The sequence below is a fragment of the Heteronotia binoei genome, chromosome 21 (genome assembly GCF_032191835.1).
Source record: "Heteronotia binoei isolate CCM8104 ecotype False Entrance Well chromosome 21, APGP_CSIRO_Hbin_v1, whole genome shotgun sequence".
NCBI lineage: Eukaryota > Metazoa > Chordata > Lepidosauria > Squamata > Gekkonidae > Heteronotia > Heteronotia binoei.
The window spans coordinates 180814771-180832154 of record NC_083243.1 but is presented as its reverse complement, the minus strand read 5'-3'; the positions used below and the strand labels follow the sequence as shown (position 1 = coordinate 180832154).

Genomic DNA, 17384 nt, shown 5'->3' with positions numbered 1-17384 from the left:
TTGACTTGAGCCCTTAGAACAAGGAACAATCCACACAATGGGAAACAATGAACCATAAGGGGATGAGTTAAGAAGGTCCCTCTAAGACGGGGGTGTCAAACATGCAGTTCGGGGGCCGAATCAGGCCCCTGGAGGGCTCCTATCAGGTCCCCAAGCAATTGGCTGTCCTCTGCTTCCTTCTCCCTATATCTTGCTTCCTTCTGCGTAACAGCTTGCTTTGCAAGGCATACTCAGTTGCACAGGAACTACAGAGCAAAACCTCTATTTTCTCCGTTGGCTGAGGCTCCTCCCTTGGAAAGGGGGGGGGAGGAATAGCTTGCTTTGTCAGGCTCTTTGAGTTGCACAGCAGAGCTACTGGGCCAAGTCTCTCTTCCTTCTATTGGCTGAGGCTCCTTGTTCCCCCCCCCCTCCTAGCACCCTGAGGAAGGAAGGAAAGAGCTTCATTTGCTGAGTTCCCTGGATCCCATGGTAGAAATACAAAGAGAGCATCTTTCAGACCAATGAGTGCTAATGTTTTAAGTTTTTTTAAATATATATATTTGTGTTTGTCTGTGTTCTTTATAAAATTTATCTCTCTGCTACTTAATCTTAAATAGGTACCCGGCCCAACAGGGTCTCATTTATGTCAGATCTGTCCCTCATAACAAACAAATTTGACACCCTTGCTCTAAGGAGTCTTTTAACACGCAAATGCTTGGAGGCAGGAGGGTGAAGTTAGAAAAATGTCCCCTTTCTTCTTAGTATAGGCGCACACACACGTGTGTGTATGTGGTGGGTGTGTGAGAGAGACAAGAGAGAGAAACTGACTAGGATTCATTTGAGGTATCTTGGCTTGAACATATGAACATATGAAGCTGCCTTATACTGAATCAGACCCTCGGTCCATCAAAGTCAGTATTGTCTACTCAGACTGGCAGCGGCTTGGGGGAAGGGAGGAGAGACCCACAGTTTTGGACTACTTATTTTCTAATAATTGCTTTCACTGTCTGTCTAGGCCTTGTGGATGACTCTGGACCTGCCACCCTGGAGCCTTAATCACCACCTTATTTCAACTGTAGCCAGAACAAGGGTTAAGTATAGACCCAAACCCAAGCCAAAGTCTGGGCCGGACTTTGCTCAGTTCGGATTCTGCGACCCAAGATTCAGGGAAGATGCCTTCCCCACTCGCTCACTGAGCTTTTCTACTTGGTTTAGCTCACTGTTTGGTATGTCACTTCCAGTGGCATCGGGCCTTGCCCCCAGTGTGCTCACATCATCCGTGACACTAGCACATTGTGACATGTTCACATCACTTCTGGGGGAAGGACCTGATGCCACCTGGAAGTGATGTGTCACTTCCAGACATGGGCACACTGGGGGAGGGGCCTGGCGCCACCTGAACTGGTTCAGCTCAGGTGAATTTTTTGTTTGGGGGGGTTGATACCATGAGTTCTGGACTGAACTGGCCTTTCCTGGTTTCTGCCCATCTCTAGCTAGGATCAATAACTGAGAGTTCTCACTCTGAAGGGAGGGATTAAGGCAAGTTCAACTGGCCCTGCCTCCCTAGAGGAAGGAGGAATTAATCCTTTCCTAGTTGCAAATAAGAAATGTTTACTCAGAAGGCCCAACGAATTGAGAGGCACTTGCTTCCTAGTAAAAGTGCTTAGGATTGGGGTAATGTGTTAAAACCGACATTGCTGCCCTGATTATGTAATCATCTGGGCCGAGGGAGGCGAGATTGAAGGCTACCAGAGAACGAGCCTTCTCTATTGCGGCCCCCCCACTGGTGGAACCGACTCCCAGATGATGTTAGAGCCTTACGGGATCTTGCCCAATTCCGCAAGGCCTGCAAAATGACATTATTTCGAATGGCCTTCAACCAAAGCACAGAGCTGCTCAACATCATGGTATGGAACTTAGCACCAAAACTGCTGTTTTAAAATTGTATTAATAATTTTAAATTGCAAATTGTTTAATTTTAACGGCTATTGTTGTCATTGTTTTTACTGCTTTATTGTTGATATTTAATGTTGTTAGCCGCCCTGAGCCTGCTTCGGCGGGGAGGGTGGGATATAAATACGAAAAATAAATAAATAAAAGATATGAAATCTACAGCAAAGATACTCTAAAAAGGATGGACCTCTCATTCAAGCACAATCCTGATGGAGGACTGTGGATTGTATCACCGTGTATAATTTGTACTGTCTACTGCTGCAAGTAGATCCTGCTATTCAATTTCTCCTTCAGTCACCTTAGAGCTTCCGGTTTTGTCTCAGGTTTTTCCAATCCAAATCCTAATGCATTGTTTACCGCATGTCCTGTTGACTGCATTGATTTACACTATGTCACCTGCCTTTAATCTAAGCGAAAAATGTTTGACTATAAACGATATAAAATAAAAAAAAATGAACTGCCTTGGGTGGTTCTTAAAAAAAAATATTAAGAAAGGGGAGGAGCTGGGTACGGAAACTGCATTAATAAAACAAACTAGCAGCGAACAGAAATCTGTGAGAGGTTTGGAAATATTCATTGCGGTTCATAAGTACCTGCTTACCTGTTATGCTTCAAGACCAGCTTCACTTTTCCATAGCTGACAGTGCACAGCTACAAATGAAAAATATTAATTAGAGACATAACATTGGGCTGGAACTGCTTTGTATTATGCACATAACTATGCATTCACAGAGAACATTGCCAGTTGATTTCACAAGATCCCTATGTTAGGAACTAAATAGTCCAGGGGGAAAAAAAATCAGATGACTACAATAGTGCACTGTAAAAGAACAACTTGCAGCCCTAAACTTTGCCAAAGTTGATCTAGACAAAGCATATGCCATGAGGAGTTTCTAACTTCTCTCTTGTTCATATCCAGGGTTTTTTTCATAGCAGGAACTCTACTGTAGCAGGAGCCAGTTTGGTGTAGTGGATAAGAGCGCTGATTCTTATCTGGGAGAACTGGGTTTGATTCCCCACTCCTCTACTTGCACCTGCTGAGATGGTCTTGGGTCAGCCATAGCTCTGGCAGAGGTTGTCCTTGAAAGGGCAGCTGCCATGAGAGCCCTCTCCAGCCCCACCCACCTCACAGAGTGTCTGTTGTGGGGGAGGGAGATAAAGGAGATTGTAGGCCGCTCTGAGCCTCTGTCCTTGAAAGGGCAGCTGCTGTGAGAGCCCTCTCCAGCCCCACCTACCTCACAGGGTGTCTGTTGTGGGGGAGGAAGGTAAAGGAGATTGTGAGCCACTCTGAGACTCTTTGAAGTGGAGGGTAGGATATAAATCCAATATCTTCTTCATCTTCTTCTTTCCATATTAGGCCACAAACCCCTGATGTAGCCAATACTCCTGGAGCTTACAGTAAGCCCTGTACTAAGAGCCCTGTAAGCTCTTGGAAGATTGGCTACATCAGGGTTGTATGGCCGAATATGCAAAGGAGTTCCTGCTACAAAAAAAAAGCCCTGCTCATATCCATTTAGCCAAACTCATCACAAGTCCATTGTTCACTGTGCTGTGGATTTCCTCACCTCTGTTCTATGTTATGGTACCAGGCATTGGGAGAGAAAACATCCACCATACAATGGGCAGTGATGACAACTCAACATAAGTGATAGATGAGTCAGCCTGTGTGAACTTAAAGCCTGTGCTATTGCCTTAAGAAGCCAATACTAAGTGTGAACCTGAAGCTTGCACTATTATCTCAGAAGCCAATTTAAGAGTCATATTTAGCCATGCTTTGCACAGAGAATCATACCTGAATGAGATATATTAAGCTTTGATATTTTTTTTTTTATTAAGAACTGCCTTTTATATTCAAATTCCTATTTTTCTAAGCAACTCTTTAAATAGGGGAAAGGTCAAGCCACTAGGTCAGGGGAAGTGCTGAGCAGTAAGAAAGGAATCTTCCTAGGCACACTCCTGGAAAGGGAGCCAAAAAGCAGAAACGCGTAATGTTATCACAGCCTAGCCATCCCAGAATAAGATCCACATTTCCATAGCAACGAGCCTCCTATCTGGCTATACTTATCTCTGGATGGAAAAGAGCTTATAGAACGTATAAAAAAAATAATTTTTGTTTCAGAAAGCAAATTACTCAAAAGATACCTGGGCACCAGCTCCTGTAACTCAGGGGGAAATGGCCCAATGGGATTGAGGCAGTCATGAGGTCATGATTAATTGGCCAATTAAAAATTGTACCACACTGGACGTGCTATCAAAATGGACCTGATTCTTTGAAGCACTGATAAACACTATGGAACAGAGATATCTGTGCGCGCGCATTGTTCCGTCTCCTGGTTTTATTGATAAACCATATTGCCCGTTGTCTGGATTACAGTGACTGTAATCCACGTAGTTCTCTCATAGATTGGCTGAGGGAACACGAGCTTGTTATCACAGGGATGTCACTTTTCTATCACAGTGCTCACTCTTTTTATCAGAAAGATCTGCAGAATTCTCAACCAAGTTCACACAAGCAAATGGGAAATATAATTTTATTTCCAGGTTTCTGTAACAGATTTTGCTTCTATGGCACTAGCGGAAGCTCTGGACCATACTGTAGCATTTCTCTGCTGAAGCTACCACGTAGCACATTTTTGGTCATCTCTGGGGACACTTTCTCTGACCTCAAGCTCCTTAAATTTATGCTAGAAGGTCACTCTCAACAAATCACTTCATTTGCCCATTGATAACCTGGACTAACTTCAAACATGGCAGTCGATCCCTTTCTTTCGTTATATTGCATTTCCACCATCTTAACTCAGAGTAGATATACCGGTAAAGGAAATAATGACCCCCCCCCAATAAAAATTTACCTTGATAAACTGAATTATACCATCCGGCACACCAGTCTTACTCAGCTTTTGCAGATATTCAGTTATGTCGCTTGTTTGCAAACCAACACTGACGGCGGCATAGAGGGAGTAGGCGGTCAATTTATATTCATGTACATGGGTAGGTCGGCAAACTGGCTCCGCGATGGCCACCAAAAAATCTTGAGCGTATTTGTAAACAGGCGAAAAGGCTTCAAGGAAAATATGACCATCAGGGGCCTGAAAGAAAACGCATACAATAGTATCATAAAACAGCATAGAAGAAGAAGAAGAAGAAGATATTGGATTTATATCCCGCCCTCCACTCCGAAGAGTCTCAGAGCGGCTCACAATCTCCTTTCCCTTCCTCCCCCACAACAGACACCCTGTGAGGTAGATGAAGATATTGGATTTATATCCCGCTCTCCACTCCGAAGAGTCTCAGAGCGGCTCACAATCTCCTTTCCCTTCCTCCCCCACAACAGACACCCTGTGAGGTAGATGAAGATATTGGATTTATATCCCGCTCTCCACTCCGAAGAGTCTCAGAGCGGCTCACAATCTCCTTTCCCTTCCTCCCCCACAACAGACACCCTGTGAGGTAGATGAAGATATTGGATTTATATCCCGCCCTCCACTCCGAAGAGTCTCAGAGCAGCTCACAATCTCCTTTACCTTCCTCCCCCACAACAGACACCCTGTGAGGTAGATGAAGATATTGGATTTATATCCCGCTCTCCACTCCGAAGAGTCTCAGAGCGGCTCACAATCTCCTTTACCTTCCTCCCCCACAACAGACACCCTGTGAGGTAGATGAAGATATTGGATTTATATCCCGCCCTCCACTCCGAAGAGTCTCAGAGCAGCTCACAATCTCCTTTACCTTCCTCCCCCACAACAGACACCCTGTGAGGTAGATGAAGATATTGGATTTATATCCCGCTCTCCACTCCGAAGAGTCTCAGAGCGGCTCACAATCTCCTTTACCTTTCTCCCCCACAACAGACACCCTGTGAGGTGGGTGGGGCTGGAGAGGGCTCTCACAGCAACTGCCCTTTCAAGGACAACCTCTGCCAGAGCTATGGCTGACCCAAGGCCATGTTAGCAGGTGCAAGTGGAGGAGTGGGGAATTAAACCCGGTTCTCCCAGATAAGAGTCCGCACACTTCACCACTACACCAAACTGGTTCTCTTCCTCCCCCACAACAGACACCCTGTGAGGTGGGACGGGCTGAGAGGGCTCTCCCAGCAGCTGCCCTTTCAAGGACAACCTCTGCCAGAGCTCTGGCTGACCCAAGGCCATGCCAGCAGGTGCAAGTGGAGGAGTGGGGAATCAAACCCGGTTCTCCCAGATAAGAGTCCGCACACTTAACCACTACACCAAACTGGCGTAAGGAGCTTCACCATTGCTTTTATGTACCCAGCAAGGGAAAGTCCTCTTATTTACCTGCCAGTACAATAGTAACATTATGCAACACACATAGCTCATGATCAGCAATGGAGAGATCAGGCAGCACGAATAAGCTTTTGGGGAGAACGCTCAGGAAACAGGCTGCCTTTTCTTGAGAGTTCTCTTCCAGTTCATGTTTGTGTTGTGTGCGCGCACACACTGCCTCCTAAAAATCACAGTGCCGAAAGTAGGTTACTTTAGCCTTTATTGATTTTTTTAAAAAATGATAATGGCTAGTATCCAATGTGTACACAGAAGGCACATGGAAATTTCCTGTATTCCTCTCCATTCTTGCAGCCCCTTCTAATTTTTTTACCAGGCTTCACCTAAACAGCTGAACGTTCATATGTTAACTATACAAATGACAGACGCAGCAAAGGAATTTTAAACTAATCGCAGTGAATTTAATAAAATGAAAAAGTCATGAAAATAAACTTGGCATCTGATCCGCTTCTCAGTTTTTCCGAAACGTTTAAAAATGTCAGGCCTTCGTTTGTTTTTTTTAAATAACAATTTTTGTTTTATTTAAAATTTTCAATAATCATACATAATTTTTTTAAAAATCCAAAATAATAACTTACATCGGTAAAACATAATAATACTTCTAATTCTAACACCTAATCAATGCTGACAATGATCCTGAATAAAAAAGTAATACCTCAGGATAAACTATGTTAAACCAGAATATGGCTTAGAAGGAATAAAACAAAGTTAAAGCAACCAACTCATTTTTAAGAACTGGAAGTACTGATGTCCATGAGAGGGCTTGTAGGCCCCAAGTAATACGTCAAGTTTTTCAGAAGCTAAACTGGGCGCCCTATGCCATTTGTGTTGCTATGTCTTCATATACAAACATCACCAATTTCAAGAGATGTTACTCTATCATAAAGTTGTTTATGATAGTTGCAATATTTCTTGGTATTTTTTCTATACATGTGCTTTTGTTAGAAGTTCGGCAAAGTTTTCTGCAATGCTACATACTTATTGGGACTTACCACCCATAGCGGACGTGAGGAATGGTCAGCTTTTAGCAACATCTGGCTCCGGTAGTCTTTTGCTCCATATTCATCTACTTTAGTTCCAGAGTCTTCCACTTGTTTCCCTGCTGCTGAGGGAACTGCTTCCTGGGAATCTCTACCTGTGGTATCATATTCTTCTTCCTCCTCCTCCTCATAATGCCGTTTCTTAGATTTCTTCTTATCTGAACATCAAAACACAAGTTTTAAAAAAAAACCTTGAAGTTTACTTGTTTTTCAGGGGTACAGAATCCACAGAATGATAATGTATGTACAATATGAGCAATGCGGAAAACAAACATAACACACATGCCTTTGGTACTCTTTTCCCTATCAGAAATTATCTACTGGGGGGGGCAGTATTCTTCAGAGAACTACTCTTTTAGCTGCCTTAAAACAAGAATTAGGGTTCGCTTCAACCATCTGTTACTTTCTAATTCAGATTCACTGTGAAGAAAGGACACGTTCTTCAGAAAAAATGTCTGGAAAAAAACGGTAACTGCTACCAGTTTTCTCTTTGGTAGCAGCCACAAGTTTCTTCAGACGTTTTTGTGAGGTTTCCTCCACAGTAAACTTACCCTATAATAAAGAATCCCATGCTTATATGTAAATAACTAGCAGGCATCTTCTGTGTAAGAAATCCAGAACCTGTTAAATACCCCTCAAATAAGGGACTTCATTCCAAACTATACACTTTATTTTAAACAAGGGTGAGGGGGTTAAAATATACCTGCCCTGAGCTTGATAGTCCAGGCAAGCCTGGTCTCATCAGATCTTAGAAGCTCAGCAAGGTCAGCCCTGGTTGGATGGGAGACCAAGTTAGCCCAGGGTTGCTATGCAGAAGTAAGCAGTGGCAGGCAACCTCTGATAGTCTCCTGTTCTGCAGACCTTACAGGGTTGCTGTAAATTGCCTGCGACTTAATGGCACCTTCCACAGCCACCAAATTATGCCTGCATGCAGCTATGCCCCAATTCATCTCACAGCCAGATAATGAGCATCCCTAACAGAATGCACATCTTCCATGGAGGAGAAAGAGACACACAACAAACAGAAATGTCCAAGCCTAACGACTATGGTTCTGCTGGCAAGAGCGGAGGATCTTTGGTGGGTCAAGCGCAGGGCTTGCTCAATGCCAAGACTCCCACCCTGTACATTTAGAGATAAGGATGCAGGTAGACATTGCCTCTCCCCACTAATGGGAGCGACCATCTTATCCTTATGGGGGGGGGGGGTTTGTACTGCTTTAAAAAAAAACGAGGTAGCTTTAAAAAACCAAAACCCCAGTAGATCGGTTTACTCTCGAACTGGATGGAAGGAACGAAGGCTGAGCCTGGGAAACACCAGCCAGGCTGCAGCTAATTTTCTGAATTTCGTTTTTTTAAAGACATGGGAACCCCTCGAAATACAGTCAGTGGCGTTTCTCTCTAATGTTCAGCAGCAAGACTCTTCTTCCCGTTGACTATCCCCTAGCCTATTCAAAGGTGGCATCGAGACTAGGGTTGCCAAGTCCAATTTAAGAAATATCTGGGGACTTTGGGGGTGGAGCCAGGAGACTTTGGGGGTGGAGCCAGGAGACATTAGGGGTGGAGCCAGGAGACTTTGGGGATGGAGCCAGGATACATTAGGGGTGGAGCCAAGATCAAGGCTGTGCCAAGCATAATTGAACTCCAAAGGGAGTTCTGGCCAGCACATTTAAAGGGACGGCACACCTTTTCAATGCCTTCCTTCTATAGGAAATAATGAAGGATAGGGGCACCTTCTTTTGAGGCTCATAGAATTGGACCCCCTGGTCCAATCTTTTTGAAACTTGGGGGGAATTTTGGGGAGAGGCAGTAGGTGCTGTACTGAAAATCTGGTGCCTCTACCTCAAAAAACAGCCCCCGCCCTGAGCCCCAGATTCCCACAGATCAATTCTCCATTATTTTCTATGGGAATAAATCCCCATAGGGAATAACAGAGTTCCCAGCAGACATTTCCCTCCCCTCCCCCTGCTTTCTGACGACCCTAAAGCAGTGTGGGGGGGGCTCCAAACCGGGGGCTCCCTTACCCCACCTGGGGATTGGCAACCCTCATCTAGACGCACGACATTTCTTCCAGCATGCCCTTCCACGGGTCACACAGCGCATCTCTGCAGACACACGCAGGTTGCTTGGAATTCAACGGGTTGCAGAGCGCCAATTGCTGAGCCCTCCTCCCCAAGCCCTCCCCGCTTGGAACCAAGGAGCAGCGAAGAAGGATAGAGGGACGCCCTCCACGCAGCCGATAGGGAATGGGCGGGTTGGTGGGTGGCTGGGAACCTCGATCCCGGAGCCGCCGCGCCTGCTCACCTCGCTCCTTCCTGCCCATCTCTCGCACTCCTCTGCTCAAGCCCTCGGCCGGCTTCCCAAGCGCACCGCCCTCTAGCCCCGCCGCTTCCGGAGCACGAGAGGGAAAAAAAAAAAGGAGTGGATCCGGTTTCTTCGCCTGCTGTAGCTGGCTAGGCCGTGCTCGCGGCAGGGGCGCTGCAAGAAAGGAGTGGCGCTCTGTTGCGCTGGGCCCGCGGGCAGAGGCATGAGCCAAGTTAGGGGTCCAGGGGCTGCCATAGGGTTGCTGAAGGGACGCCTGTGAAGTCCTCCTTAAGCATTCGGCGAATTATATTTGGCTGCGGCGTTTGTGCTTGGCAACAAAAGGTTAAGAACAAGAAGAAGATGAAGATATTGGATTTATATCCCGCCCTCCACTCGGAAGAGTCTCAGAGCGGCTCACAATCTCCTTTCCCTTCCTCCCCCACCAGACCCCCTGTGAGATAGTTGAAGATATTGGATTTGTATCCCACCCTCCACTCCGAAGAGTCTCAGAGTGGCTCACAATCTCCTTTCCCTTCCTCCCCCACAACAGACCCCCTGGGAGGCAGATGAAGATATTGGATTTATATCCCGCCCTCCACTCCGAAGAGTCTCAGAGCGGCTCACAATCTCCTTTCCCTTCCTCCCCCACAACAGACCCCCTGGGAGGCAGATGAAGATATTGGATTTATATCCCGCCCTCCACTCCGAAGAGTCTCAGAGTGGCTCACAATCTCCTTTCCCTTCCTCCCCCACAACAGACCCCCTGGGAGGCAGATGAAGATATTGGATTTATATCCCGCCCTCCACTCCGAAGAGTCTCAGAGCGGCTCACAATCTCCTTTCCCTTCCTCCCCCACAACAGACCCCCTGGGAGGCAGATGAAGATATTGGATTTATATCCCGCCCTCCACTCCGAAGACTCCCAGAGCGGCTCACAATCTCCTTTCCCTTCCTCCCCCACAACAGACCCCCTGGGAGGCAGATGAAGATATTGGATTTATATCCCGCCCTCCACTCCGAAGAGTCTCAGAGCGGCTCACAATCTCCTTTCCCTTCCTCCCCCACAACAGACACCCTGTGAGGTAGATGAAGATATTGGATTTATATCCCGCCCTCCACTCCGAAGAGTCTCAGAGCGGCTCACAATCTCCTTTACCTTCCTCCCCCACAACAGACCCCCTGTGAGATAGTTGAAGATATTGGATTTGTATCCCACCCTCCACTCCGAAGAGTCTCAGAGCGGCTCACAATCTCCTTTCCCTTCCTCCCCCACAACAGACCCCCTGGGAGGCAGATGAAGATATTGGATTTATATCCCGCCCTCCACTCCGAAGAGTCTCAGAGCGGCTCACAATCTCCTTTCCCTTCCTCCCCCACAACAGACACCCAGTGAGGTGGGTGGGGCTGGAGAGGGCTCTCCCAGCAGCTGCCCTTTCAAGGACAACCTCTGCCAGGGCTATGGCTGACCCAAGGCCATTCCAGCAGGTGCAAGTGGAGGAGTGGGGAATCAAACCCGGTTCTCCCAGATTAAGAGTCCGCACACTTGACCACTACACCAAACTGGCTCTCTTCCTCCCCAACAGACCCCCTGTAAGATGGGTGGGGCTGAGAGGGCTCTCACAGCAGCTGCCCTTTCAAGGACAACCTCTGCCACAGCTATGGCTGAACCAAGACCATTCCAGCAGGTGCAAGTGGAGGAATGGGGAATCAAACCCGGTTCTCCCAGATAAGAGTCTATGTGATTAACCACTACACCAAACTGGCTCTCTTCCTCCCCCAGAACAGACACCCTGTGAGGTGGGTGGGGCTGAGAGGGCTCTCACAGCAGCTGCCCTTTCAAAGACAACCTCTGCCAGAGCTATGGCCGACCCAAGACCATGCCAGCAGGTGCAAGTGGAGGCATGGGGAATCAAACCCGGTTCTCCCAGATAAGAGTCCGCACACTTGACCACTACACCAAACTGGCTCTCTTCCTCCCCAACAGACACCCTGTAAGATGGGTGGGGCTGAGAGGGCTCTCACAGCAGCTACCCTTTCAAGGACAACCTCTGCCACAGCTATGGCTGACCCAAGACCATTCCAGCAGGTGCAAGTGGAGGAATGGGGAATCAAACCCGGTTCTCCCAGATAAGAGTCTGCACACTTAACCACTACACCAAACTGGCTCTCAAATGACCAATAGATGAATTGGTCGGAACTGGTTTTCCTCCATTGCTGAGATGGAAGGGGGGTTGGGGGGAGATGGTATCGCCATTCCTCGTCCCATAATTGGTTGGATGGGATTGGGATAGGCGAACCCCAGCCCTAAGTGGATAAACTTGGTGTCGCCCTCCCACCGGTTTACATGAACACCAGGCCGTACCAGAGCAGGAGAGTAGAAAGGGAAATTCCTTTCAACAAAGAAAGAAGGCGGCGTGGGTTATAATCCCCACGTCATGGATTTGTCCTGCAGGATAGATTTTTTTTTTAAAAAATAAATCAATATTTATTGAAAGAAATATAAATATATACATTCATACATAAATAAGTCAAATGCAATTAAAAATAACCAGGGATTGAAGACAAATACAGAGAGATAAGATCAAAATATTCAGAAAACAATTAAAATACCTGGCAACTTCAAAACTTCACCTATAGGTGTTTAAAAATATAAGAAAGTTAGAAAATAATGTTGATAGCTTTCAGGATTGATGCAAATTCTGGCTTATGAGCTAGAAATTCAGGGACTGGAAACCAAGCCGACGCAAATTTTGAGATATATAAGGGTCCATTTCACCTTGGGTCAGAGCAGCTAAGAATTTATCCATAATACAGTACTCCTATCCATCAGGAGCCAGTCAAGGAGACTGGGTTTTGTATTAGTTTTCCAATATCTTGCCAGAACTGCCCTAGCTGCTGCAAAAGAGAGTTTCTATTAGCTCCATTTTTAGGCTTCCCAATCCCCAGGGCCCAGCGGGGGATCCCCCGGTTTTACAGGCTTCCCCCCTCCCCCAGCCAGCTGGCGGGGGGGGGGGGGGAGCCCCGCCCCCAAAGCCATTATGCACCTCCATGAACAAGTCCCTTAGGGAATGATGGGGAATTGATCTGCGGGTATTGGGGGCTCGGGGGGGGGCTGTTTTTTGAGATAGAGGCGCCAAATTTTCAGTATAGCATCTAGTGCCTCTCCCCAAAATACCTCCCAAGTTTCAAAAGGAATGGGTCAGGGGGTCCAATTCTATGAGCCCCAAAAGAAGGTGCCCCTATCCTTCATTATTTTCTATGGAAGGAAGGCATTTTAAAAGGTGTGCTGTTCCTTTAAATGTGATGGCCAGAACTCTCTTGGAGTTCAATTATGCTTGTCACACCCTTGCTCCTGGCTCCGCCCCATGTCTCCTGGCCCCACCCCCAAAGTCTCCTGGCTCCACCCCCAAAGTCCCCAGATATTTCTTGAATTGGACTTGGCAACCCTATCCATTTTAGTTGAGTTATTAATATAGGTAATGGTGCCAAGGATTCAATAGCAGAGCTTCCATTTGGAGAGGAAATTGTACATGAGTAATACCATGAATTTGAATAATGATTAATTTCCAGAAATGTTGAACGTAAGAACAAAACCACCAGCAAGGTTTGTATGTGCCAGTTTCTTTACAACCTCTCCAGCAAAGTGGGGATTGAACATTTTGTGGAAAATATTTCTGCGGATTAAGATACCAACGCGCCAGGGTTTTGAAAAACTGGGTGCGAATGGTGATGCTAGGGGATTTGAATGTGAAGGAAATATGGCTCCAGTCTTGAGCAGAGAGGGAATTTGTGCAATATTTCTGCCATGAAAAAAGTGTAAGAAGGGAACTAATCACTGTAAAGCGATAATGGTAAGTTGTAAAGCACAGAAATATATATTTTAATATGCAGGGTGGGAATTTTAATAAGCAATTCAAATGCAGTGAGGCCTTTGTGTGTTCTAAGTTTTGGGAGAGAGTGTTCTACCAAGTGGCGCAGCTGTAAGCGTTGATGCCATGGAAGTGTAACATTGCTGCAAGCTTCTAAAACATTTTTTGGCAGCAGTGAGCCTTTTGAAAGTATGTCAGTTAGCCTATTTAATTTTGAAGTCTTCCATATGGAAAATGAGTTATTTGCAGGGGCAAACCAGGATTGGTTATTAAAAGGTGAGAGAGGGGAAATAGAGGGGCTAATCAGAGCTTTTGTTGTAGAAAGCGCCCAGCGGAAACTAATTTGCATATTAGGTCACAGTGGAGGATGGGTTGGTATATGCAGTAAGGCAAACATATACATATATACAGGGCTTTTTTTTTGTAACGGGAACTCATTTGCGTATTAGGCCACACATCCCTGATGTAGCCAATCCTCCAAGAGCTTACAAGGCTCTTCTTACAGGGCCTACTGTAAGCTCTTGGAGGATTGGCTACATCGAGTGGGTGTGGCCTAATATGCAAATGAGTTTCTGCTGCAAAAAAAGCCCTGCATATATACATATATATATGGGTTGCATATACCTACCCATCCGCCAGTGTATTTTAATGTCTTCCTTTTTTTTCTAATGGCAAACTATAATGTCTGTCAGGGGCGGCCAACGGTAGCTCTCCAGATGTTTTTTGCCTACAAATCCCATCAGCCCCAGCCATTGGCCACGCTGGCTGGGGCTGATGGGAGTTGTAGGCAAAAAAACATCTGGAGAGCTACCGTTGGCCGCCCAATGTATGTTATAACCTCTTGAGAAACCATGCCCTCTATTTAAACTAACAAAGCCAGAATGTTACCTAGATTTATGGCACTTCACACCTACAACAGCAGTCTGCTTTTTATCACCCTCCAGTGTTGTTTCAGCCCTGCTTTGTTCTAACACTAACAAACACAGATCCCTATTTGTGATTCTTTTAATCTGCTAAAAACATTCCGATGATTCTATGTACCAACTCACTGCCCACTTATATTAAGAGTTTCTACTTGCCATTCCCATTTTGTCTGATGAAGTCTGATTAAGAGCAAACGAAAACTTACATTCTGAATAAAACATAGTTGGTCTTAAAGGTGCGCTTGTCTCCTGCTTGGTTCTATTGCTTCAGACCAACACGGCCGCCTACTGGGAACTTTCTATATCGTTTCCAGACATGAAGCGTATTTACCAAAAAGGGGTTCTCTCTTACAGAGGAGGGCCTCTCAGATTTTTTTTTTATTCCAGATGATTTCTTGGAGAGTAGGTGGAGCATTTTAATCAAGCTAGTGAGTTGGGCTACATCATGATATAGCAATAAATCTGACAATGCCACACAACTTTTTTTAACAGGCTTATGCAGAGTGTGAAATCTGATTCTGGGTCTGCAAGGGTGGATTTGATTGAAATCACTGATCAGACTAGATTTAAATCATGGTTTTATCACATAATTCTTATTCTTGCTGGCATAATCTTAAAAGTTTGCATTTTGCACACATGCCTGCCTTATCCATAAGTAGAGGAACTTCATTAAAATATTTCCAACTGGGTCTCTGCTGCCATTATAGGTTTTCTCCAGGGAGAGAATAATATAAACCTCAGGCTTATGCACACACAAATCTCAAAACTTGTGGAGTTTTCTCCTCAAAAGGTTTCACTTCCATTTTCATTGCTTGGCCCTTCCCCCTCACAGCTCCTTGTGCGGATCTATTCCACTTCAAACAATCTTCACTGAGCTTCTTGAAATTTAGAATTTAAGAGGTAAAGGGTTGATTCTGTCTACATAGATTTGCAGAGGAACAATGGGATTAAGGTCTTTTTTGCAACACTGTATTATTTAACATTTTTTTCTGTGAAGGAGAGGCATGTTATCTCTGCAGAATTGCAGAAGGAATCATCTGCGATAATGTTGTCTAGATAGAAAAATTGCCCAAGATTACCTTTGGGAGACCGTGACATTGTAAATGGATTAATGGAATTCATTTACCGAAAAAATTACACGTGGCATGAATATACAGTTTAGATAAATATATGGAGCACAGGTCCATCAGTGGCTATTAGCCACAGTGTATGTGTGTATATAAAATTTTTTGCCACTGTGTGACACAGAGTGTTGGACTTGATGGGCCGTTGGCCTGATCCAACATGGCTTCTCTTATGTTCTTATGTACAGCTTCATGGTATATAATTAAAAACTAAGTCATATTTAATGATGAATGACCTTTGGACTATGACTTTTAAATCAAAAACTATCTTTAGATAGATTTCTCCTCGAAAAGCATTTAAAAAAATCCAATTTTAAAAGTCACTAAAAACAATCCGCCAAGACCATTCTGTGTGCTTTTAAAGGCCTCAGTGTAGCAGACACACGTATCATGCATCAGACCAGTGAGCTCTAATGCATAAAATCTTGGGAGTATATTTTGGTAGCCTTTAAGGTTCCACTGGATTAGATTCCTTAATGTATACTTAATAACCTAACGGGGCCATTTTCGTTGCATGAAGTTTCTCCTAGAACCAATAGTTGCAGCTGATTTAAATTGTACACATTTCAGGGTTATTAAGCCCAAAGGAATACATTTGGTGCCAGTCAGAATCTCAAGGACTGTTGGCCACATGCATTTTCATAACCAGGCTTGCACGATCACATCATTTGCTTTTACTGCTTATGTAAAACATATAATTCTAATTATCCAGTTTGCATTATTTATACGTAGATATGTAAGTGCAACCTTTGTGGCATGAAGTATAGCACAGTACCTAAACTGCACCATGGGCTGGAAATCACCTCATAATTAAACAGCCAATTTTAGGAAGCACAATCTGCTTCCATGCCGGAAAATTGTAAGAGCTTTTCATATAATATAACGTGAAATACTATCAACGCACTGGTGCTGTGAACTTTTTCCGGAACAAAAGACACTCAAACGGGAAATAAATATTTGTTTTATTAACACTTAAAAGTGCCATTATCTATAGTCATTCCATAAACTCATTAAGGTTACATCCAGTAAACCTTTGCACCATAACCGTTCCAGAATGAATTAACTTGGAAGGGAAAAAAAAAAAATCTTTCATTGTATTAATTCTTGCAGGTCCTCATGCACAATCATCCTAACAAAGATGTGTACCAGCAATATACAAATTTCATAAAACAAAGTCATTTGGTCAAACACATAATATAAACATGGCTTTCTCTTATATTCGATAAAAAAAAACCCCAAATAAAAGCCATTTACCAGCAAGAAAATAAAACAGGTAAATACATAGATTATTCTTTTAAAAAATCAAAATGTTTCTATACAGTTTGTACAAGCACAGTTTTGAGACTTAAACAAGGTCAAAATGTGCATGAACAACGGAACAACTAAGCTGTACCAGGCAGTTAGTAGGTCCTTTAAAAAACAATACCTACCACTTTTCCTAACTGTTGGTTTTTGATATCCACCACTGCACTATTTTACCCAACGTAAGTATTTAGTTGGTACGTCTTAAGCATTATACAAATATTCTTTCAAGCACAAACTAGGTTGCCAATTTGAACTTTTTAAGCATTAACTAGTTTTCTGCTAGTACCTTCAATTTTCTTAAATTTTCCCCAGTACCAGAAAAACAAGAGTTTAAGCTCAACAACAAACATCATCAACAACAGGAAAAAAAAACATAGGGAAACAAAACATCTGACTTTTCCAAGACTTGTTTTGTGTCTGTTTTGTCAAGCAGCTCTGAATTCAGATTGCCCGCGGCTTTTCAGAACAGTGTCTTTTCTCTATCATGGAAATACTTTTAGCTTTAAAAAAAAGTCTTTACAAGACAAACCATACTGTTGTCCAGCCAGAGTGTTTTAATATACAATTCATGTCCAATTTTGGAAATACA

At 44.4% G+C, this 17384-nt stretch overlaps 1 protein-coding gene across 1 annotated transcript in view; it reads right to left on the bottom strand.

Annotated features, from left to right (window-relative positions):
* The window catches only part of ERCC3 (ERCC excision repair 3, TFIIH core complex helicase subunit), a 43577-nt gene extending 33927 nt beyond the window's left edge, over window positions 1-9650 (bottom strand). Inside the window, exons 1-4 of the mRNA XM_060261862.1 lie at window positions 9575-9650; window positions 7226-7431; window positions 4785-5021; window positions 2534-2583 (exon numbers count right to left, since the gene is read on the bottom strand). Coding sequence (XP_060117845.1) covers window positions 2534-2583; window positions 4785-5021; window positions 7226-7431; window positions 9575-9593 — 512 coding nt within the window. The 5' untranslated portion in view covers window positions 9594-9650. The remainder of the gene's footprint in view (window positions 1-2533; window positions 2584-4784; window positions 5022-7225; window positions 7432-9574) is intronic.
* Window positions 9651-17384: the final 7734 nt, after the last annotated feature.